The following is a 22,994-nucleotide window of genomic DNA, read 5'->3' as shown; positions in this document are numbered from 1 at the left end:
TGCTACAGGAGATGGTCACATTGTTTGGGCGCGAGAACTTGAAGCCCGCCAGCTCACCAGCATCCAACGCTGCTTTTGTTTTCCATGGAAAATTCCAGAACTGACGAGAGAAGCGTTCGGATCTCGAGACAGAGCTCATCTGAGTTATAATTGTCACCTACGTACCTGGTCAGAGGCAGGCTGGCAACACGAAATCAATAATTGGTGCACAAAAGTCTCCGGTCCCTGCAGCAAACAGTGCAACACGACTTTTTTTTACTTTATATAAAACATACAAACTGGTTTGATTCAACTGGAAAAGCACGTCTTCTTTATGCACTGAAAAAAGTATCTAACTGATGAATTCTTTACCGAAATAGTCACAGAAAAGTTGCATTTCTGCGTGTAAATAATACCCTGAATTAAAAAAAAAAAATTAAGTCTCATGGATTGACGTCCATGACAATTGTAGCCCTTTTACATTTATGAAGAAAAAAAGTAACATTTGTGATTTATATGAAAAAAATTCTACAACTTCTGCCCATAATCTGGCCAAATTTGGCAAAGTATCGAAAAAACACAGAGCATTGTTCCGGGAAGTCTTTGTAGAAGTCAGCAGAAACCCACATCTGTATTATTCCTCCATCTGAAGGATCCGGTTACAGTGACCGGAGTATTGCCTCTGTTAAACGCCGTTAAATATTTTTTTCTATCAGTGTTTCTTCAACCTCTGGATCATGCAAAACATGCATTAGTCAGGGAATAAAAGCACTGTAACTCATGTGTGGAGACACTGCCTTCACATTATCGGCGAAGTGGAAATTAATGCGCTTTCGCCTTTAACCACAAAAATACCAACAAAAACATAAAAAGTTCAACATTGGGTTCCACTGATTCAAACTCCCTGGGATTTGTTTATTTGACGCCCAAACTAATGTTTAAATCTATGGTGAACTCCTGCACGAAAAGCATTGTGGGGGTTTGGGAAGAGTGCAGGAACGCCCTCTGTGATTGGCCCCATGGCCACCAGCGCCAAAAACAGAACCAGTGCTTAATTTGAGGCAGCATACAGACCCTGGGCACAATATTGGGGACTGTGACTTATTTTTCATCATCAAACTTTGACAAAGAACAAGAGCGGCAGACAATGGAGAAAGAGAATGTAGGAAAACGGGGACAAACAGAAAGCAGAGATGAGAAAATAACCTGCAAAATCTTTTCCCCAGCACATATTTTTTACAAAGTGAACTTTTTAGCTCGTTAACAGGATGGAGGTAATAAAGGAGGTGATAAGTAAACAAAAAGGGTTCCCGGGTGGGTAAATGCCAGGCCAGGTGAGTCTGTCTCCCAGGTAGGGTGCCTGCCACTGGCATGATGGGTTATGCACTAGCAGCTGGCTACCTCCCAAGCTTAGGAAAAGGGTAGTGACCTGGTAAGGGATCACACAACTCTAGATTGCCCATTGTTTATCGCGTTCAGGAGACACGAAGTTGCCCCAGTGCAAGGAACTTTATCGGAATTTGGCTTCTTTCTGGCAGTAAGGAGACATCGAAGTGTCATGTGAATGTTGAGTGTGCCAAAGTGTGGTTTGTAAACTTATGTATAAAGATGATGGGCAGTGGAGAAAGTAAAACCAACTACTAGTTGTTTAATTGCTTTATTCTCGGTCACTAACAGCGCTTTGAAACCACTTGGAAGTATTATGTTGCTATTGTCTTCAGGATTAATATAATCTAATAAATTCAATCTGTGCATTAGAGCAACGAACATGGGAAGACACGGGAGCACTGACACTTACATGCACATGGACAAGCACCAACAGAGATATGGACATGGAAAACAGACATTGAACTTGAGGCAATAAATCAGGAAAACTGGGACAGTCACATGTTGACATAGACACAATAAGATGGGCACACACCTATCAACAGAGGCATAGGCAGGGCCAATAGAACTATGCGATTGTGCAGCCACTGCCATTTTCACATAATTATAGGTTTGCTGCATTTGCCACATAATCCATCATCTACTACATAGTCTGCAGATGTAAACAAAAAATATTGGCTGTATCTTAAATGGTTCAAAAGTTAATAAAAGTGCAGCAGCACATGTTGCTGTGTAGTGGAAGGCCTTTTGCAAAGGTTGACTGGTCATCTTCCTGTTGCTTATTGCTATATGTGGGTGTTAAACTGGTACTAATGAGGTGCATCCAATGCTCAGAGTTTGGTAACAAGTGTAAAAAGAGTAAAATAATGGATTAATACTTCTTACAAATGAACCACATTATGCCGCATGATTTGCCATATCCTGCAGCATAATTTGCTGAACCCTGCCACATAATTTGGCCTACTTATGCTGCATAATTCTAGTGGCCCTGAGTATAGGGATACTGACACATAGATGTGGACTGTGGGTCATGCAGACGGGCACTTGAAGACCATAAGGCTAATTTACAGACTTTAGGATATGGTCCCAGAGACACGCACACTGAGGGACACAGAGCGTGTACAGTGCGGTACAGACTCTAAGGATGAACAGAGGCACTTGGCTGATGGACACAAGGACACTGACTCCTTTGATGTGAAAAAACAAGGGCCCCCTGTAGAAAATGAATACAATTCCTAGGACAGGGAAAACATAATGTGTGTATCGAACCTAGGCATTTTAAGACAACATCGAGGGAATTAAGATTGCAATGTACGAGAACAACAAGGACAACATTTTTTAAAAAGTTGTGTTATTTTTAATTAGACATATATAAAAAAATTACAATATATATTCAACATTAACCAATAATACATAATTAATTACATAAAATCATATACAATTTATTAAAATAATCAAATTTCTGAAAAGAAACATAATTATATTTTTATGTTTCTTTTCAGAAATATCCGTGGCTCTTGAAGAAGGCGTTGCTCCAACGCCGAAACGCGCGTAGATACTAATGAATGCCACTGTTTGATTTTAAATTTGATTATTTTGATAAATTGTATATGATTTTATGTAATTAATTATGTATTATTGGTTTATGTTGAATATATATTGTAATTTTTCTATATATGTCTAATTAAAAATAACACAACTTTTTAACATTTTTTGTCCTTGTTGTTCTTGTACATTGCAATCTTAATTCCCTCGATGTTGTCTTAAAATGCCTAGGTTTGATACACACACTGACTCCTTTGACACATGCACAGAAAAGCATATCACCAATTCAACAACCCATAGCGCCATGAAGATATGCAAATGGATGATACTGAGCTTTGCACAGAGTTCCATACAATATCAGGCAGAAGGCGCAGTGGGGCAGGCAGATATAAAAGAATGTGCAGAGCACAGAGGTCAGGGACTGTGCAAAATTCTAAGATATAAGAGGTTGTAACACGTGCAAAGATTAGAGAACATGCGATCAGGGAACGTCCGAACAGCTCAGAGATTCTGAGGATAACAACGGTTGAAAGAAAGTGAGTGCTTCAGGGACCGAGAAATTATGTGGAAAGAAGAAATCAATGACTATAAGGAGAAACATCAGATATACTTTGAGTAACACTGATTAGAGAGATTGAGAAGTGAAATGACCAGAGACAGAGGACAACTATGAGAACAACAGGGATCAGACACACTGTGGACAGCACAGACCAGAGATTGTTAGAGTATCCAAGATCAGAAAACATGAGGCGAGTAGAGGTAAAAGATCATAATGAAAGCAGAGGTCAGAGACTGAGAGAAGAAAATATCAGAACACACGAGGAGAACAGAGACTATGATGAAAGTAGAGGTCTGAGACTGTGAGGTTAACAAAGATCAGAGGACATGAGGCAAGTAAAGGTAAGAGACTATAATGAAAGCAGATGTCAGAGATTGTGAGGTCAGCAAAGATCAGAGGACATGAGGCGAGTAAAGGTAAGAGACTATGATGAAAGAAGACATCAGAGAATTTGAGGTTAGCAAAGATCGGAGGACATGAGGCGAGTAGAGGTAAGAGACAATAATGAAAGTAGAGGTCAGAGACGGTGAGATTAGCAAAGATCAGAGAACATGAGGGGATTAAAGGTAAGAGACTATGATTAAAGCAGACATCAGAGAATGTGAGGTTAGCAAAGATCAGAGAAAATGAGGCAAGTAGAGGTAAGAGACTATGATGAAAGTAGAGGTCAGAATGTGAGGTTAGCAAAGATCAGAGGACATGAGGTGAGTAGAGGTAGGAGACTATGATGAAAGTAGAGGTCAGAGACTGTGAGGTTAGCAAAGATCAGAGAACATGAGGCGAGTAGAGGTAGGAGACTATGATAAAAGCAGAGACTGCGAGGGGAGCAAAGATTAGAACACATGAAGTGAGCAGAGGTAAGATACTATGATGAAAGTAGACACCAGAGACTATGAGGTTAGCAAAGATCGCACAAGGTGAGGAGAGTAAAGGAAAGATAGTGATGAAATCAGAAATCGTGAGAGTAGTAAAGATAAGAGCATGTGAGGCACCTAGAGGTAAGAGACTATGATGAGGTCAGAGATCAGATTCTGTGAGGGAAGCTAAGATCAGATAATGTGAGGCAAGTAAAGAAAAGAGTATGATGAAAGCAAGGATCAGAGAACATGAGGTGAAAACAGGTAAGAGACTATGAAAAAAGAACAGATCAGAGACTGTGAGGAAAGAAAAGATCAGAGAACGGAAGGCGAGCAGAGGTAAGAGACTAAGATGTAAGCAGAGACCAGAGACTGTGAAAAGAGCAAAGACTGGAGGAGATCAGATCAGAGATGTCGGAACATTAGGAAGTTCAGCAACCATGAACACAACAGACACTAGGAAGTCTGCAAGTTGGTATGGCAGCAGTCTCGGCTTTAGGGCAGTGAGACCCGTGCCATCGCACAGTGCACTGAGCAAAGAGGGAAAACTCTGGCTTGATGCACCCACTATCCTCTGTCTGTGGCTAAAAGAAGAAATTGATGAAGAAGGCGTGTGTGGTGGAGTGGTGAGGGAGTGCCAAGAATTCCAGGCTCAGGGGCGGACATGCACAGATATTGGCACACATGTACATGCGTGTTAACACAGCCATGCAATATAATCCTGGGGCACAAGAACATATGTAAAGATGTGTCCACAAACACACATAAATAAGTGCATACACACATACACTTTCTGAGCTATCTCCCAGTGTTGTACGTTTTTTACTGGTGTTGTGACTACAGTGGTTTGTTTTCACACACTTGGGAGCTCAGATCATTGAGAGGGCATTGCACTAATTCTGAGCTAGAGATGTCTTTATTTTGTTAATAGTGGTATATTTATCCAGACTGAGACACAGGACATTTTTTTTAACAACTGGAAGTTAGAACCATTTGCAAAGTACAGAAAAACTCAAACCCTACACTGCAATCTTTAATTCCTGCACATGCAAGTTTCCTTTGACAAATACACACATGCACCCACAATACACACACAATTAAACACATACCAAATATATACAACGTCAACACATGCACACACATCCACGTACTATGCACAAACATACACTAAATATAAAAAGGTTTGTTTTTGGGGGGGTAGCTCCAATAAAGATTGTTGCACCGGGTGTCACCAACACTACACCCAGCCCTGATGGGCATGAAACATTGAATACTGTAAGGAGAGCAGAGATTAAGGAATGCGAAGACAGGAGAGAAAGAGAGTGTGAAGGGAACATAGCTCAGAAGTCCTGTGAACAGCAGAGATCTAAAGCTTTAAGGATATTATTGACGGGAGAACACAAAGAGAGTGGATACTTTGAGATGAGCCATGCACAGACACTCAGGACAGTACATATTAAAGACAAAGGGCAGCAAAGATCTGGGGCCGTATATTACAAAGTGCCTGGGGGTGCAATTTGTGTAACGTTCTCATTGGGGCCTCCAATTGAGGCCCTGCGTCCTGCAGGTGGCTGGATGTGGAGTGGCGGAAAAAGAGACTGCTCCCGCCGCCCCACCGCCTTTTTAAAGCCATTTGCACTGTAAGCCGGTTCTGACCCGCTTCCCCGATGTTTTAGACGCGAGACCCGGAAGCGCTACCAAGCGCCACAGGGTCACGTGCCCGCCAGCCAATCAGTGGAGGCAAAAGGAGGCCGTGGGGCGCAGCATAACTGCTGTGTGAGGTGCAACCCCGCCTCCCTGCCGGCTACTTGACTCACACATCTGCACTTCTACAGGCCCCTCACACGCACTGCACCAAACGGCAAGGAAAAAAGATCTCAGCCAAAGAGTCCATGCATAGGGTGCCCGCCGGGTATTGCAGCGCCGACCCGACGAGGAGCATGTCCAATGATGAAGCATGACACCCAGCGGGCTGGGTGTGTGAAGGTCATCATTCCGAAAGGAAGGATTTCCCTTCCCTCCTTTCGTTAGATACCTGTGTTTTTTCCTGCTTAGGATCTCGCCTTTTTATCTCTCCCCCCCTCAGGAACTGCATACCTTTGTTTTGTACCTTGACCAGGGCACGTATGCTGGACCTTTCAAAGGCCCTCAGTTCCCCCCTGTGATTGCACCATGTAAATGAGGAAATACTTTGCCTCTCTGCTTGCGCCATATGATAGATTCTGCAGCAATGGCCAAGGAGCTTTCAGGGGTGCACTGACTGTGCACTACAAAGAGGTGGTACACAGTCTGTGCATCCTCCCAGTAGTGCCCTCATAGATGGGTGTACTGAGGTCCCCTAGCATCACTCCAAAGGTGGGTACAGGTGGTAGTTAAAATAGATGAAGGGCTATTTCTGGACTCCTGGATTCTGTCAGTGGCGGGTACTTGTTTTGACTTGCTCCGGTCAATGTGGACATTTTTGGACATCTTACCATTAGAGACACACAGAAAGGTATTCCATGCACTGATAACATCAAGTCTGGACTATTAAAACTGCCTCTATCTTAGTGTTCCAGAGTACAATATCAGAGACTCCAGGTGGTGCAGAATGCAGCCGCTCACATTATCCTTGGCATACCAGGGAGGGAATCAGTTTCTGGTTACCTTAGAGATTGGCATTGGCTTCCCGTTAAGAAAATAATTTAATTCAAGGCACTGACTGTCATTCATCGAGCCTTCTGCAAGCATGGTTCTGTTTATTTGATTTCTAGGATATTGCATTATACTCCTCTCTGTTCTGCAGCAGCACTGCTTGTAGAGGGTCCAAGATGCCTCCTTGCCAGGACTGGTGGGTGGTCCTGCTCGGCACTTGGCAGTAGAGTTTGGAGTAGGCTTCCAGTGCCTCTTTGCACCATCTCATATGAATCACTGTTCGGGAAAGAGCTTAAACTCTTATTTTCTCTCATAGCTCACGGCTTGTTTAGTGAGCCTGCTTTTCACAGCTGTAGTACTGGGACACTCCTTGGACTAACAGCGGGCTTAGCAGATCACTTCATTCAATCATTTATTCTTTCACTGGCTGCCCCGTCCTGCAGGGATTTTCTGACCCTTTGAATTGTAGGAAAGGTGGACCAGAAACTTGAATCAGCCTGCCCGCCTATCACTATTGCCCCAGGTTGGGCGCAAGATAGCAGTTCCACAAAGAGCAGCGCATTCTTGGGCTAAAGCGCACTTGAGTGCACCCTGTTATAGGTGCATCGTGCAGACCAGGGGGGTGTGCCCTATATATATGATATGGGCCCAGGAAACAACGTGGGATCACAATTTGCGTCACCAGAAGAGAACTTATACCTTGAGAACAGAAGAATTAAGATACTGAGTGAAGAGCAGAGAAAGGAAACAATGAGATTAATTAAAATGACATAGTAATAGTAACATCAACAATGCTGTTGTTGTTACTGCTATTATTATGATGTGACTATTATTATTTTTGGTGTTGTTAATATTTTGATATGACGCGACACAGTCTGTATTGTGTTCCGTTCCAATGGGTATGATAGGTGCACAACTCCATATTACGAGGGCAATGGATGATACAGACGGTTGAAATCACTACCGTAGAGGGGCTGTTGCACTAAAACTTCACAACCAGTAATTTGTCCTGAATCTTTAGTCATGAGCTTTCGTTGCCTCAATGCACAGGTAATCTGCTTCTTTTTCTCTCCTTGTAGTCCTAGCTGCCAGGGCAGCCCACAGAAAAGAGAGCTGACCTGCTGCTTTCAAGAGGACATGGTTCTTTTGCTTGTAATGATGTCTTCTAGTATCCAGTGGTGGCTCGCCCACTAAGGCAGAGGAGCGTCACCCCACTGCTTAAAAGGAAAAATAAAATGATAATAATGTATCAATATTATTTTTAAAAATTCTGATTGCAGTCAGTGGCGGGGCGGGGTGTGCAAGAACAGGGGGAGGAGTGTTTTTCACTCCGTAAGTGCACATGACTGTTTTGCTGGCCCTCTAGAGCCAGCCAGTCATGCACACTTCGCATCTTCCCCACCAGGCTGCATTACACAGCCTGATGAGGAATATGCAAAGCCTCCCAGTCCCCATCCGAGCCCCGAACCACGGCAATGCAGCGTTGTGATTGGCTCAGGGGAGCCTGGGCGCTCGGTGCTTTCTGCTAGCGGCCGTGACTGGAGACCGGAAGAAAGAAGATTGAAGATTAAGAAGAAACTGGACCTGAGTAGAAATCTTTTTATGTTATCGTTATAATTGAAGACTCTTTATTGTGTGTGTGCCCCCCCCCCCCATCTTATGGATCAACAAATGACTGACACCAGAGGGTACTAATGTTAGTTTGGGCACTAGCACAGGGCATTATTTTCTCTAAAAACCCACTTGCTTTAAATATTATGAATTATGAAAACTGCACCTACGCATTAGCAACTTCAGAGGTTAGGAAGAAAAATGAACCAAAACTATAACTAATGCTATATATGCCTAAACTATTTCCTGTTTTTTCCTGAGTTGAGTTGAAATAAGTATCAAGCCATTATATTTGAATATTTCTCATGGTTTCTTGATGAGGTGTGTCATTTGACCACATGAGTAACACTTCATACACAGAAAGATTAGCAAGAGTTGTTCACGTTTATGGACTTTAGAAAAGCAGGGGAGTTTTGTTACTTACAGGAATCAGCTGGAAAATGTCTGCCAGATAGCAATGGTAGGGCAGGAACCAAGTTGGATCTGCTTAGGTACAGGCTAGTCAGCAACCCGATCAGCTGGTAAAGCCAGCTTGGCTTGGGCAAGATGGAGTTGCACCTGAGATGGAACTGACTGACTGTTCCCTGCCATGCCCAACCTGCTCGAGTCACCTGTGGGTTCAGTCAGTCTCACTTTGCACAAGAGTCTATCTCAATGTGCTGTGTTTAGAATGCAGAGAGAGGTGTTAGGTGGGCCTTCCAGTGCTAGTCTGCCATCCCAGCCTCAGCTTTTGAGCATAATATTATTCCACATAGCATCTTTGTTTAGTCTTCTTCCGTGTGGCGAGACACACTCACAGCTATGTTCTCAGATTTTTTAGATTTTAAAGATTTCACCCTATCCTGCCTCACTGATGTGAAAGCATGTATGCAGATTTTTACATATTTTTCAGAAGATTTACACTTCCTTTACCCATGGCTCTTAAGATCAAAGAAATACGGGAGATGAAATTGACAACGATTATCACCAGAGGAGAATCAGTGACCCCATCAGAAGGTGTCAGTCACAGGAGGCAGTCACCGAGCTCCCAGAAATAGCTGAGCCGGTTTGACATTCTTTGCCTTACAGTGAACCATAACGTGATCTCTATCTCTGAGGTCCTGGCGGGAAGAAAGGGTTCTCTGAAGACACCTGCATTACAGGCAGCAGGGGGTGGCCAATAAAATAGCAGAAAGGGCCACAGGTGTCCCACTCCACGGGGTACACAGGCAGTACAAAAAGCACTCGTGCAACATGCACAAGAAGCATACACCTAAGGTGTGCAAAGCTGCAATGCTTTTCTTTCTTGAACTTCCTGCAAATACTTCTATTACCACCAGCTTTCTGCATGTGGTTTCTCACTTTTAAACGGAGTATCAGGCAGTTGTTTCAAGGGGAAAAGATCAACACTTTCAAAGCTGCAAGGAAAACAACTCAAAAACGAATTAACATGAAAAAGGAAAATCAATTTTCTGCACCAACTATCATATGAGGGTAAATATTCGCACACGTGGGGCTATATTTCGAGGTGAAAACTATGCAAATGAATGGGCCTATTTAAATTATGAAACAAGCCAGGAACCTGCAATAAAGACTTTACCACATCTTACTAACCACCTCATGTTTAGGGAGCACATTGAAATCAGTCCCAAAACATTAGGGGCTAGTGGGCTGCCCCCCACCCCTGCTCTAAGAGAGTAGAACGTATTACACCCAAGATATTTTGCTACTGATAAATAACACCCCGGTGAATATTCAGGAATTTTACTCCAGAATGCATTTTGGAAACAATATTTCTAAGACAATGCTGTAAAATAAAAAAATTCTCCCAATTTTGAACAAGAAGATTTTGTAAACATCACTGTTCCTCGTTCCTCCATGCCGACTCCAAATTCTACTGGAAAGGGTCGGACTTGCTCACTGAGCTTCCTTGCATAGAATGTCGCTAATATAGAACTGTTTTCCAGGGTTGCAAGGCTTGCCATGCTCAGAACATCCTAGATTCAGCCTTCAAAAGAGGGGCTCGTGAAGGAGGTTGCCTGCTTTCTCGCTAGCATTGAGTTCTAACTGTGGTAGATACACGTGCCCAAGAGCAAGAAGAATGACCTAGATTAGGATTTTCCAAAGTCCGTCCCGGACGGCCGAATCCATGACAAATTTTTAGCATATCTCCATTTAGATAAATGTAGTTATCTTAAAACTCTGACATGGATCTGGCCCTCCAGGACCGTCTTTGGAGACCCATGACTTAGATAACCAACGTCAAATATATTGCAAGAGTGAGTGGCCTGATATTTGGGAACAGGCTGGTGGAGGTGGATTCATTGGAATATGAATGCATTGCACAATTGGCCAGCACCACATTACTGAAGCTAATGTAATGTCCCAAATCACAAGCACTGCATCAACTAAAGATAATGTAAAGGCCTACAGATGTATGACGTTACAACGCATACATTTACATTACATCGCGGTTTTTACTGCGCAACTCGTTACAACGACTTGCGTTGGAGGGCGCTGGACTTAGGAGTAGTATAATTTACTATTCCAACTCCAGTCTACATACAGTAGGGAAGGTGTTGGATAGTAAATTGTACTATTCCTTGTACTAGAGCACCTTGTACAAGATGTTGTAACGACTTGCGTTGTGAAAACCGCAATGTAATAGCATTGCGATGTAATCCCCGCGTTGTAAACAATGTTTCCCAGGCCTACAGCATGAACACTATCGAAATGGACCTAATGTTATCACCACCCCAAAAAATATAACAAATTGGAGCTAATGATGTGGTCCAACCTACAGAGTCCAGATCCTGATTGAGATCAAGGTTAGTCACCTTCTCTTATGGCTAAAGCTTATTTGTTGGGAATATAGCACACCAACACACCACTGAAGCTGAAAACCTGGCTGAACCATTGAACACTTCAGTGCCGGAGCTTATGTTATAGCCAGCTGCATGGAGCTAATGTTTCTGTACATTCCATTAATTTAATGCCGCTGAAGGTAAATCCCAAGCCTAAATTAACCTACTACTGGCACTGGAGTATGGCCCACTCATCAATCCATCCATCCATCAAGCACTTCCCAGACTCTGGTTTGTGTCACCATCTGATCACACAAAACTTTTATATACTATCTGCTAATATCCTGGAGTCAAAGTCAATCTTCCGTCACCTGGAAAAAACAATTTATCATCACTTTTGTTGTTGGTGAAATAATATATTAGTTTAATGAAGTATTCAAGATTAAAATCAAATCTCTTCTTCGTGATTGTGTACTTTTATCATGCGCACTCTTTGTAATCTTTCTCCTGTAAATAAGTGTCTAAATTTTGTTGCGTGCCAAGCAGAAGGTACATTCACAAGTGGGGTAAATATTATTGCCCATCCAATCAATACAACACTATTGGAACCAATGCTCTGGACTATCCCATCAATGTAGTAAAACTAGAAGTAACATCAATGCAAATGTTATTGAATTCCATGCTACTAAATACAAAGACATGCCCAATTCCATGAACAGCATGCCACCAAAATAATGTTATAGTCCATCATAGAAATAGCTCATGTTGGAGCCGACACTATAACCCATTGCCCGACTATGTCTCAAGTCTGCTATATCCACAGTCACGCTCATTAAAATCCCACAGCTGGATCTCAGGTACAGACAACTCCAAAAATCAACCATCACTGAAATGTAAGTTATTGACTGCTCCGTGAAATCTTTCACTGCGCCCAAAATCGATTCATACCTAGACTTCCCAAACCATCTCTTGCCTGTGATGCTAAGAGAAACAAGGTGCTTGACATGGAGCATATGAGATCCAAATTGCCTAGTACAATTAACACCAGTTGCACACAGTGTCAACATCAGTGATTGGAGGCCAGTGCTACAAGAGGAGGCACTATTGCCCAGACTTACACAATTTGGAGGGAGCAGTTGGCCGTGGAGAGGATCTTCAGGTGCTTGATGTTGTTCCTTGACACGTAGGTCTCGAAGGACCGGCAGGGACATCGATAACTCAGGCTGACGGGCTTCGCTAGAAAGAGAAAGCAGATTTCAGACCGGTTAGATCATTCTGAGACTTGATCTACTTGTGCAGAATCTAATAAACTGCCAGAATGTGTGTCCTGGTGCTCAGCCATATTAAGGTCAACACAGAGGCGACTGTGGCTCTCTAGACTTCTTTCTTCACCTTCCTTTTTTACACCCTCTACACCACCTCCAAGTGCCACATAATCTCCTCTTTCAACTTTTCAGGCCACCTGCGGTGTACCGGACATTGACTCCCACTCGCTGATCCACTATGTCGACCGAGACATAGCGCGAAAACCACGCCCCCAGGGAACGTGAATAACCAACGAGTCCCAGGCTACCCAACGCGGAGCTTGGACCCCACGAGTCCTTAAGGTGGATGACCCGCATTCTCTCTTCCCCCACCACCACCAACAGGGTCGCTATCCCCGCCGACCCAGGGCGGTCAAAAAACTGTAAATATTTTATCTTGACAGGCAAATACTGTAAATTTGTCAGTCCTGATGATGGTCCCAATTAACTGAGCACTAGGGATCGAAACGTCGACTATGTAGATTGCCTTCACAACCTAAACCACTGTGTTAAATCCTGTTGTGTTTTGGCAGTTGCTTGGCATACCTTAAATGTAACACTGATTTGAAAAGTGGCCAACATTTGCTCTTTCTTTTGCCTGTTTTCCAACACTCTGGAAATTTTTCTTTATTCTTTGTGTTCTTTTCTTTCGTGGTACAGGATTGTGCCTTGTTATCCTTTTGAATTACAAGATTTACATTGTTGAAAAATAAAACATCCTGTCCGGCTGGTCAGTGACAAAATATAGTTTCCAATCATGGCCTATATTTCATCAATTGTTTGTTTTATCTAAAATGCTAAGGACCCCTGTTCTTGAATAAAACCTGTTTGCTTGTAACATCCAAATCATCTTCTTATTTTCATCTTTCATCCCCAACTTCAGAAACAAATTATGAACAGCTTGCAGTTGTTCTGTTTGAACCTCATTGCATTGCATCATGTTGCCTCTGCCACTTTTACATCCCTCATTGTTTTTCTTCTTAAGGCCATCCTTCCCTCTCCTTCAGCCTGAGACACAGTTTGACAGACCCACGCCCCTTTGTATCTTCATAACCAGTACCTCCACTGCCACCAAATGTTATATTCTCTGTATGAGTATGATCCACCCCACCACAATTTTCAATCTGCCAATGCCTTCATCAATATGGTACCCAAATATGACTACACTAACAGCCTCCTCCTAGACTTCACATGGTATTCCATCCTGGGCACAAAGAAGGCTGTTGGTACAACTGTATTCTACCAAGAGCAACCCTACCATCTCTTAGTCCTCCATAAACTCCTCATTTATGCATCTAGATCATTAGTCTTCCTTACCTTTTCTACCTCGCATTTGTCCATCTAATTCCTGCACCCGCCGTCACAACAGTGCTCTCATTGTCAAACAACAGTGCCTGGGCTATAGCTAGGGTTGTGCGAAATTCAAGGAATTTCCTTTCACATATTTATGCAAAATTTCTACAAAATGACATGAAATTACATGTATGTACGCAAAATGAGAATCGGTCATTTTGCATTATATTTTAGCGTGAAATGTGTCCTGGTGTCGCAAGGATGCATGACGCAAGGATGCATGTTGGGCTTAAAAAAAGTGCAAGTGCAAAAGAAACGTGAACAACACCCATTTGCGTTCTGTTGTTTTCATGCATTCTCTGTAAATTTTGACCACAAATGGCATGTTTCGCGAAGTAGATTAATGGCATTTTTTGGGCAATTTCACATAAGCTTAACACGAAATTCCAAAAATTGCGCACATTACACTGGTATGATTTAAATTTCACCAACGCCTAGCTATTAAACGTTGATAGACAGCACCACCTGTAATGCTATCACCAGATTAATATGGCAGGACAAAGTTGTACAGCCTCAACCTCTTTCATTTCTGTGACTCTTTAAAAAACTTTACAACTTTCTTAACTTTTCTTGGTTTGTGAACTTAAAAAAGTGTGTGGTGGCAGAGAGCAGGTTTGTCTGAGAAAAAATACTTTTTGCAGACTATTTTTCCTGCCAAAAGAGTCTGAGTGGGAATATTCTCATTAAAAAAGCCTACTTTTTTTTAAAGAAAATTGTGTTATAGGTGAAGAAGGGTCATGTGTACATATTTGCAACTTCCTGAAATGCTATTTTTTTTTCAATTTCACCTCGTTCTGGAAATATTACAGCTCTGACAGCCCTACCGATTATACCTAGAAGTGTTGCATATGACTACTTTGCCAGGGGAAAGGGAAGACAAATATTGAATTTTGTAGGGCACCAACACCCCTGCCCCAAAATCTTCTTATACCAAATACTGATGCAATCTCCCCTTGCACCTCTACCTTGCCTAGCTTTTAAATCTTTAAACAGTGCCCAAGATCGCATTTCACCCCACTCCCTGCTCAGGAGTCATCGCCAACAGGTACAGTGGCACCATTGCCGAGCATTGAGTTGGGGAATGCGTGCCCCAAACACGACCAGTTGGGCAGGCACGAGCTGTTGGAGGTAAAAGAAAAGATTTGGAAGGGTAGATATACTGAAATGTGCGAGTTGTCTGCGGATAGACCCGAGTGGGAGGAGAGCAAGCGGTGTAAGGAGTGCTCCCATTCTAGAGATTGTGGCCATTGCTGTGCAAAAAGGGGTTTGAGGAGACATTGTTGAATTGGGTCAAAGGCTTCACGATCTTCAATGTAATCATAGCAGAGCATTTCCCGACCTTGAAGGCACAATTGGCATGCTACCAGACTAGGATACTCTATGCTCACTATGAGTTTTGGGGCATGGCACGGAGGGATTATGACAGGGAGTTTAGGAGGATTAGGGCCAGTAGGCCCACGCTGGCATTGGACCAGATTGATGTGAACACCTGGTTGTGCTCTATGAAGCCGCAGAGGCTGGAGGCTGCTCCTAGTCAGCTCTATTAGGAGGGTGCAGTGGCGAGCAGTAGTGTGGGTGGGTAAAAAAGGGGTCCTGTTGGCATTTCAATAAAAGAATCCTGAACTTGCAAGTTGGAACATTGTTGTTCCTTCTGTGGCCTGCCTTCCCACCCAGAGACGTAGGGGCAGATTTACAATTACTGGCGCATCCCTGCATATCGGCAGGGATGCGCCAGTAATCGTGCGCCGCAGCTCCGCCACCCATGATGCGCCGCATTTACCATGGGGCAAAAACGGCACAGATGCGTCACGCATCTGTGCCGTAAAAGCGGTGCATTGCTGGAATTGCGTCGCAAGTGCGATGCAGCTCCAGCAATGATCAGGGGGCCCTATGTGCACAATGCTGCGTCAATCCTTACGCCTGCTTCAAGCAGGCGCAGGATTTTGATGCAGCATGGGCCCAAAAGTGACTGAGTGAAATCTTGTAGATTTCACTCAGCCACTTTTGGGGGGCGTTCCTGCGCCGGAACGCCTCCCCCTGAGATGGTACACCTCTTCTGGCGCAGGGCTTTACAACGTGACGCATCTGGGAGATGCGTCACGTTGTAAATACCCCGCACCATGGTGCATCTTTTGTGCCACCGCTGCGTCACAAAAGTGACGCAACGGCCGCATAAAAGTGGCGCAAGGGGCTTGTAAATCTGCCCCAAAGTGTTTTAAAAAGTCAAAGGACGGAGGCCCCAAAAAGCAGGAATGGTCACTCCCTTTTTGCATTTATTTTTAAAAATAAAACAAAATCCTCGGGGCACGATTTCTTTTCATTGACTCCCGACTCAGTGAAACATGCCTGCCAGACAAATAGCTGAACAAAATAAATGAGGTAAAAACAAGCATTAATTGAGTCAATATGTTCGACTTTTGTGTTTGCATCCACACAGGTCCACACAATTTTAGGTTATGCGCTGCTCACACACAGAACATGCACGTGTTCACATCACTGAACGCACATAAAGAGATTCATTTTAACAGTCTATCCAGCGTAAAGGCGCCCATGCACGCAAACAAACAAACCTCCAGACTTCAATGCACGTTAATGCACACAGACCAACTCTCCTACGTAACAGTAGTTCATACTGCAAAACTCATAAAAGCTTGTGTATTTTGCATAAAGTAAAATTCGCAAATGTCTCAAATTTCAGGGGCCTAATAAAACATGTTTGATAAGTCAATATCTTAAAGGAGCTAACACAGGAAATCTGAGAGCAGTCCCAGGTACCGGGGCCTCCTTACACAATGCCCGGTAATTGGAGTTAAAGATACCGGTGCTGAAGTTAATGATTCAAGACAGTATTATATTTCCGCCCCCAATCACCCAACTTTACAACTTACCATGCCTAGAATTAGGGGGGGCAATGCAAGAGCGTTCACTATCAGCAAAACTTGCAATCGGGCAGTGTTATCCCACCGAGGGATACCCCTCCCTCTCACTATTAATTGAGCCTTTAGAAAGCAAAGACTTTTTGCACCTTTAGAAAGCAAAGACTTTTTGCACCTTTAGAAAGCAAAGACTTTTTGTACCTTTAGAAAGCAAAGACTTTTTGCATGAGGCCAAAGACTGAAAAAAAGTGCACAGATGACTCAAGAGAAGTTGAAGCATTGAAAATCAGAGCCTTACAACTCTTTCATCCAGGTAAAACGTTTTGCACGAAGGAAACATTGGCATTTTCCTCTCCTGTGTTCTGAAGTGCAGAGCTATGCTCTAAGGTACGAACCCATTTTTAATTTGGGATGAACTGTGCCTTTTTCACATCCTCTTTACCCCCAAACTCTGCCCTTAAGATAGAGGCAATGCAACGTTTTTTAACTCCTACAAAATTCTATTTTGTGACCCATTTCACATTGCCTTTGCCAGAAGGAAGTTTGTTTTCATAATGCAAGATAATTTCCAATCTAATCAAACCCATCCTGTATGGAAACGTTATGCGTGGTATTTCTATCAAAGTTTACCTTTTTTAGAAGCTTTTCTAGGGGCATTGACATTTCACACAAAAAAGAAAACTGTTTATGTGAACTATGTTATTGCACCCTATCTTGTTTGTTAATAAAGTACACACACGTACACCACAAATTATCGTAGAAGTCAGGATTTGCAGACGCTTACGTGTGAAAAACTTTGCACTTCAGAAAGTTGCAAAGTTTGCCAAACATCTTTGAGAAGACTGCAGAAGGAATTTGCAATTTTGAACACCCTAAGACTAGACAAGAGGTCTCAGGGTTTAGAAGGTTTTAAATCATGCCCTCTCAGGCACGTCTTGGAAGCTGTGCAGAGTAGTGAGGACTGTTTTAATTCTCTGCCTCCCCTACACCCTATGGGAGAGATCGTATCTAGAACATAATCATCCAATCATGGCTCGGGTAACGTTTCTCGAGCAGACAGCTCCTCAGAAGCTGAGGGCTGCAAGTGTTGCCAGAGAGGGCTGCTAATTAGATAACACAATGTGTCAGGTGCGCCGAGGCCTTGCTTGACTGCTGTTTCATTCCAAAGACTGCACCTCCTGGGGCAGGGAAGGCCCAGTCCAAGAAAAAGAACGAGGGGAACCAGAGAGAGCTTCACTGAAGGCGAGAAGAGAGAGGATAAAACACGACCCAAGAACTTTAAATGGAAACACATTCCCCTCCGAGGTGCAGTAATTAGATTTCCTGGCAGGTCCTGTCCGGATTTGTGCCCTCCGGTCCGACACGCTTTATGGGGCCCTGGTGGGTCTGATTGCTTGGCCAGCCAGAGGGCTGTTTGCGGGGCTGGTCACGGGCTATGAATCCGTCCATTCATCGGATGTCAGTGGGTCTGAACCAGATGGACGGGGGCGATGTGGGTTTGAGCTGACCACGTCTCAGCGAAGGATCTGTCACTCTGGGTGTTGAGTGCGGATCAATCAACGGTGCAGAGCAGGAAACACCTAACCGTCTAGAGCCCTGCAGATGAGCGGCAGAGACTGGAGGGTCAGACGCAGCTCAAAGATGCTCAGTGCCAGGCAAGGGATGGAGTCAGTGGTCAATGGTCAGGAAGCCATTTAACATCTGAAAACCAGGCCAGAAATGGGGCCATGGGTCAATGGTCCAATAACACTTTAGCGTCTGGACACCAGGCCAGAAATGAGGTCTGGATCGATGGTCCAATAACAGTTTAGCATTTGAGCGCGAGTCAAAGAATGGAGCATGAGGTTGAGGGTCCAATAACACTTTAGCATCTGAACAGCAGTCAAGGGATAGAGCCTGGGATGGATGGTCCAATAACAGTTTAGCATCTGAGCACCAGGCAAGATACGGACCCCTGGGCCGACGGTCTAATAACACCTTAACATTGAGTGCCAGGGAAGTAGAGAAGCTTAGGGTCGATGGTCCATTAAGACCTTAACATCTGACTGCCAGGCAAGGGATAAAGCCTGGAGCCAATAGCCCAATAACACTTTGGAAGTTGAATGTCACGATAAGGATAGATTAGGTGATCGTTGGTCAAGTAGCACTTTAACCACTGTCCAGCAGTCAAGAAGGGCTGGTCCCAGTCAAAAAAGGGGTTCTGTGGTCAGGTAGCACTTTAACAGCTGAGTATCAAGTAAGGAACAGAGTCTATACTCAATGGACGTGTAGCATTTAACAGTTGAGTGCTGAGCAAAAAAAGGAGTCTGTGGTTGAAGGGGAGCCAAGCAAGGGATCTGTAGTTGAAAGACAAGGAACTCTTAATATCAAAGCTCTAAGTTCTAAGTAGGAGGTGGAGTCCGTCTCCAATAATGAAGCAAAAGCCCAGGTGACCGAGCATCAGAAAAGTCATGAAGTCTGCAGTTAATGCCCAGGCAGGTCTCAGAGTTACTCAGGCTGGGACAATCAATGGTTTGTGAGTTAATGGCAAAGGAAGGCTTAAAGAGCTGTTGATGTGGCAAGAGAGAAGTATGTGGTCAATTCTCAGGCAGAGCTGGTATCTACTTAGATTTGGTGATGAGCTGCAGACTGTGGTCAGTGATCATGCACAGCTTGTTGGAAATTTATAGAATTCAAAGTTATGCCTTCTTCCATTGGATGAAATAGAACTACATTGATGCAACTATACTCAGTTTTTGAGCTGCTGTGTGCGCTCTTCAGATTAATTTGCTTCTACAATCGAAGTCTAACAAAAGCATTTGATTCCGACCTGGGATTACTTTGGAATTAAAAAGAAACAAATATAAAGAGTTTTCGGGGAGTAGAGAATGGTAGCTTCTAATGCTTCCATCGACCAATGAGGTGCGGCACTCAGGTTTCTGGCATTTTATTGTATCGGATCAGGAGTTGAAGCCATTTGTAAACTTTAAAAATTCCTAAGGCTTGCCTGAGATTGAAATTTTTTAATATGTTAGCCCAAACTTATCTATTTTAGTACAAACATATGTTTTGTGTAATTCACAGTGAAATATCACATTTCAAAGAGTTTACTTCGTTTTAGGCTAAGTTGCAAGCTTTTGGCAAAATATTATGCTCCTTCCTTGTGAGTTCCTTACAGATTCAGAAATTAAAAATACCTTTCGTGCGAACAAAAAAAAACACATACAAAAGAGAATTATTTCTTAATTAGTCCATAGGATGTGCTTGCCTGCCTGACAAAACCTTTTTGTGATCAGTAACAGCTGCTGTCTGTCGGACAGTGGACTTGAACATGAGACTTCACAGTCTGTATCGCATTGTTTGCCATTATTGGTTGGACTGTGTGGGTGAGCAATAGTCCAATAGCTGACTGCTGCACATAGAAGTATAAACACTTCTTTCACCTTATTTCAGCATCTGTGTTACAGGACGTTCACAAGCACTTGATTTGGGGTTTCCTTCTTTTGAAGAACTGTTTAAATCAAAGCAGTCTACGTCGATTGACATTTTGTAATCTAATAAAATTCTATATATTGTATGTAATTAGCTTTTAGGCAATTAGCCAGGAATAAGATTATAGCCAGATGCAGGACCAAGGACTATGCATATCAAATGACTTCCTGAAGTGAACGAGGATGACAAATCACAGACAACATTCGGTTATTAAGTGTGTTTACCAGCTTGGCATTCAATCTTTCTTCCATCGAGGAAGTGAACTCCCTATGCTGGAGCTGTAAGGTGCCTAGTTAAGGCTGGAGAAGGAATAATTCACATGGAGAGTGGCATGAATTGCTGGAGAGTGTGCTTAATTTGAGCCGGTGGTTTCCAGTGCTCGGCACCAGCACTTAATTGTTAACACTGGTGCTTGTGACAGTTTGCCACGAGGTGGCGCTGTCTGGCTGATTTAGAGATGACCAAAACAACAGTTAGTTATTAATTAAATATACATTAAAAATGACTATTACCTGCCGCCCAAGCCCTTATTATTACTTTAGTGGCCTGAAATAGTCTGCATTGTCACATTTGTTGGGTGTGATGGATAGTAGTTCTGTTGTTACTATCATTGGCAGCATAGCAGGGCAATGTGTGGTGCAAACTGCAGTGGCCTCTGACTAGAGCCCTGGCACTTATTTATTTTTTACAAATTAAGCACTGGTACAAGGGTTAGGCTACCATATCCTTCTTGTCACCAAGGACGCAACACTCGACTCTCAGGCTTTTCCTGTTCAACTCATTGTTTTCAGGTGTGCTGCTCCAAGTGTATCAGCTGAAGTGAACCAAGACAAGACCTCCCTGAAGAATTAGGTTGTTTAATGAAAAGACAAAGAGGAGCACTGTGTCTTTGGGGTCATGGAGTCCTCTGGTAAAGTTGGGCATAGAGAGGCAGCCAGGTTACTCTATTACTGCCTAAAATTTGATTATTGTATAGTGAACACCACAGTGCGATGAAGATCAGCAAGCTAATGTCCTCCTCCCAGGATTAGTCAATGACTGACGAATTTGGATGATGGACACAATTTGCCACTGACCTGCAGGGCCGCAGAGATCTCATCTTTGTGAAAACGCTACTGGGGTTATTGTCAAACTTGGCACCTACACTTTTAATAAACTAATAAAACAGCCAGCTAAATTTCAGGAAGATTGGTAGATGGTTTCAAAGAATAACTGGCAAAAATCATTTGGAAGTTTTCGATTCTTAACTTGGCAAATAACGACAGGTAACAAGAGGTGTGATATATGAAATATATGTTTATGAGGTAAAAAATGATGGACGCAATGCTTGAATTAATCCCAGACACACTTGTAACTATTCAAAAGCCACATTCTTCCAGTCCATTACATTTTGTGCCCATCGGTATGTCCAGGGCCAGCCTTTAGCATTTGTGAGCAAAGCGCAGACCTATAGAGTGGGGCGCAGGAGCTGCCTGGAGCAGTCTTCTTCAGAAGTGGCTTCAGAGAAAAGTGAATTTAAACAGTTTATGGAGGTTGTTGGTGCCCTTGTCGGCATGTTGACTACTTTTCTTCTCATGGCTCACCTTTCTCTTGTCCCATCACCTTCCCCTCCCATTTTCCAACACACATTTAAAGAGGATGAATGGGAGGGCTCCAAAGTTGGATTCACACAGGCCAGATCTGGGTATGTATATCAGTCGTGGTCTTGTTCTAGTAGCAACCATCCAGCACAAACGGCCAAGGCAGGTGCCCTCTAGAAATAGACATAAGGTACCCAATACTGGTTTCAGCCTTTCTGTTCTCAAATCTTGTGGCACAGTTAGCACGGTCCCTACGCCTGGCCACTGCAGATACACTTGGAGCATCACCCACACCCCGCTGATAGGCACCCTCAGCCAATGAGTCTTCTATTTATAGACATTTGGGGTCTGAGCAGACACACACCACTGTTCTACAGAGACCCCCAGACCTATCCTCTGATTTACATGCATCTCTGAGTGCAAGTCCATCCGCTATGAAGACAGTCACCGAAATGTATACTTGATTTGATACAAAGGTACCTGACCTTCATACAAGGACACCTCTGACAGAGACGGCCACGCGCTCTGATAGTTTCCACCGACGCCCCGAGACGAGGCCTCGCTCGCCACGGTGAGAGGAAATGGCTGACAGGTTTTATTGCACGAAGCCTTCTTATTTATGCCCTGAGCCGAAACACGAGAACCACTGAAGTATCGAAGAGACGTGCCTTGGGGGGCCCTCCCCGTGCTCCAGCAGTGAGGGGGATCTGCGGGCTGTCCTCGCGGATGAGTTGTGGTGGTCACGTGACCCGTCTCTGCGCCGGGGATCGGGTTCCCCTTGTAAGCAGAGGATGTTCCTTGTTCAAACCCTCAGTGTGTTTGGAGCTCCCTGTACCGCCGAGTCTTTGGGAGAAAAAGGGGGAGGGGCGGGGGTCACTGCCAACATTGAGGGAAAGGTGGGGGGGGGGGGTCATCTCTGAGAGTGCATCTCTTTGGACAGCAGAATGTGCACAGGGGAAGTGAGGTCATAGAAAAGTTTTGACCACCCTCCCACCCTTCTTGTTTTTAGGAGTGGGAAAGGGTATTGGCTTTGAATAGTGTGCCAGTTTAGGAGGG

At 43.6% G+C, this 22,994-nt stretch overlaps 1 protein-coding gene across 1 annotated transcript in view; it reads right to left on the bottom strand.

Moving 5' to 3' along the window:
• Positions 1–22,994, bottom strand: part of CXCL12 (C-X-C motif chemokine ligand 12) — a 79,819-nt gene that overhangs the window by 36,423 nt on the left and 20,402 nt on the right. The window contains exon 2 of the mRNA XM_078642768.1: positions 12,473–12,590. Coding sequence (XP_078498894.1) covers positions 12,473–12,590 — 118 coding nt within the window. The remainder of the gene's footprint in view (positions 1–12,472; positions 12,591–22,994) is intronic.

The sequence above is a fragment of the Lissotriton helveticus genome, chromosome 5_1, assembly GCF_964261635.1.
Source record: "Lissotriton helveticus chromosome 5_1, aLisHel1.1, whole genome shotgun sequence".
In the NCBI taxonomy this organism is placed as follows: domain Eukaryota; kingdom Metazoa; phylum Chordata; class Amphibia; order Caudata; family Salamandridae; genus Lissotriton; species Lissotriton helveticus.
The sequence above is the reverse complement of the archived record's forward strand: the minus strand, read 5'-3'. Positions and strand labels throughout refer to the sequence as shown.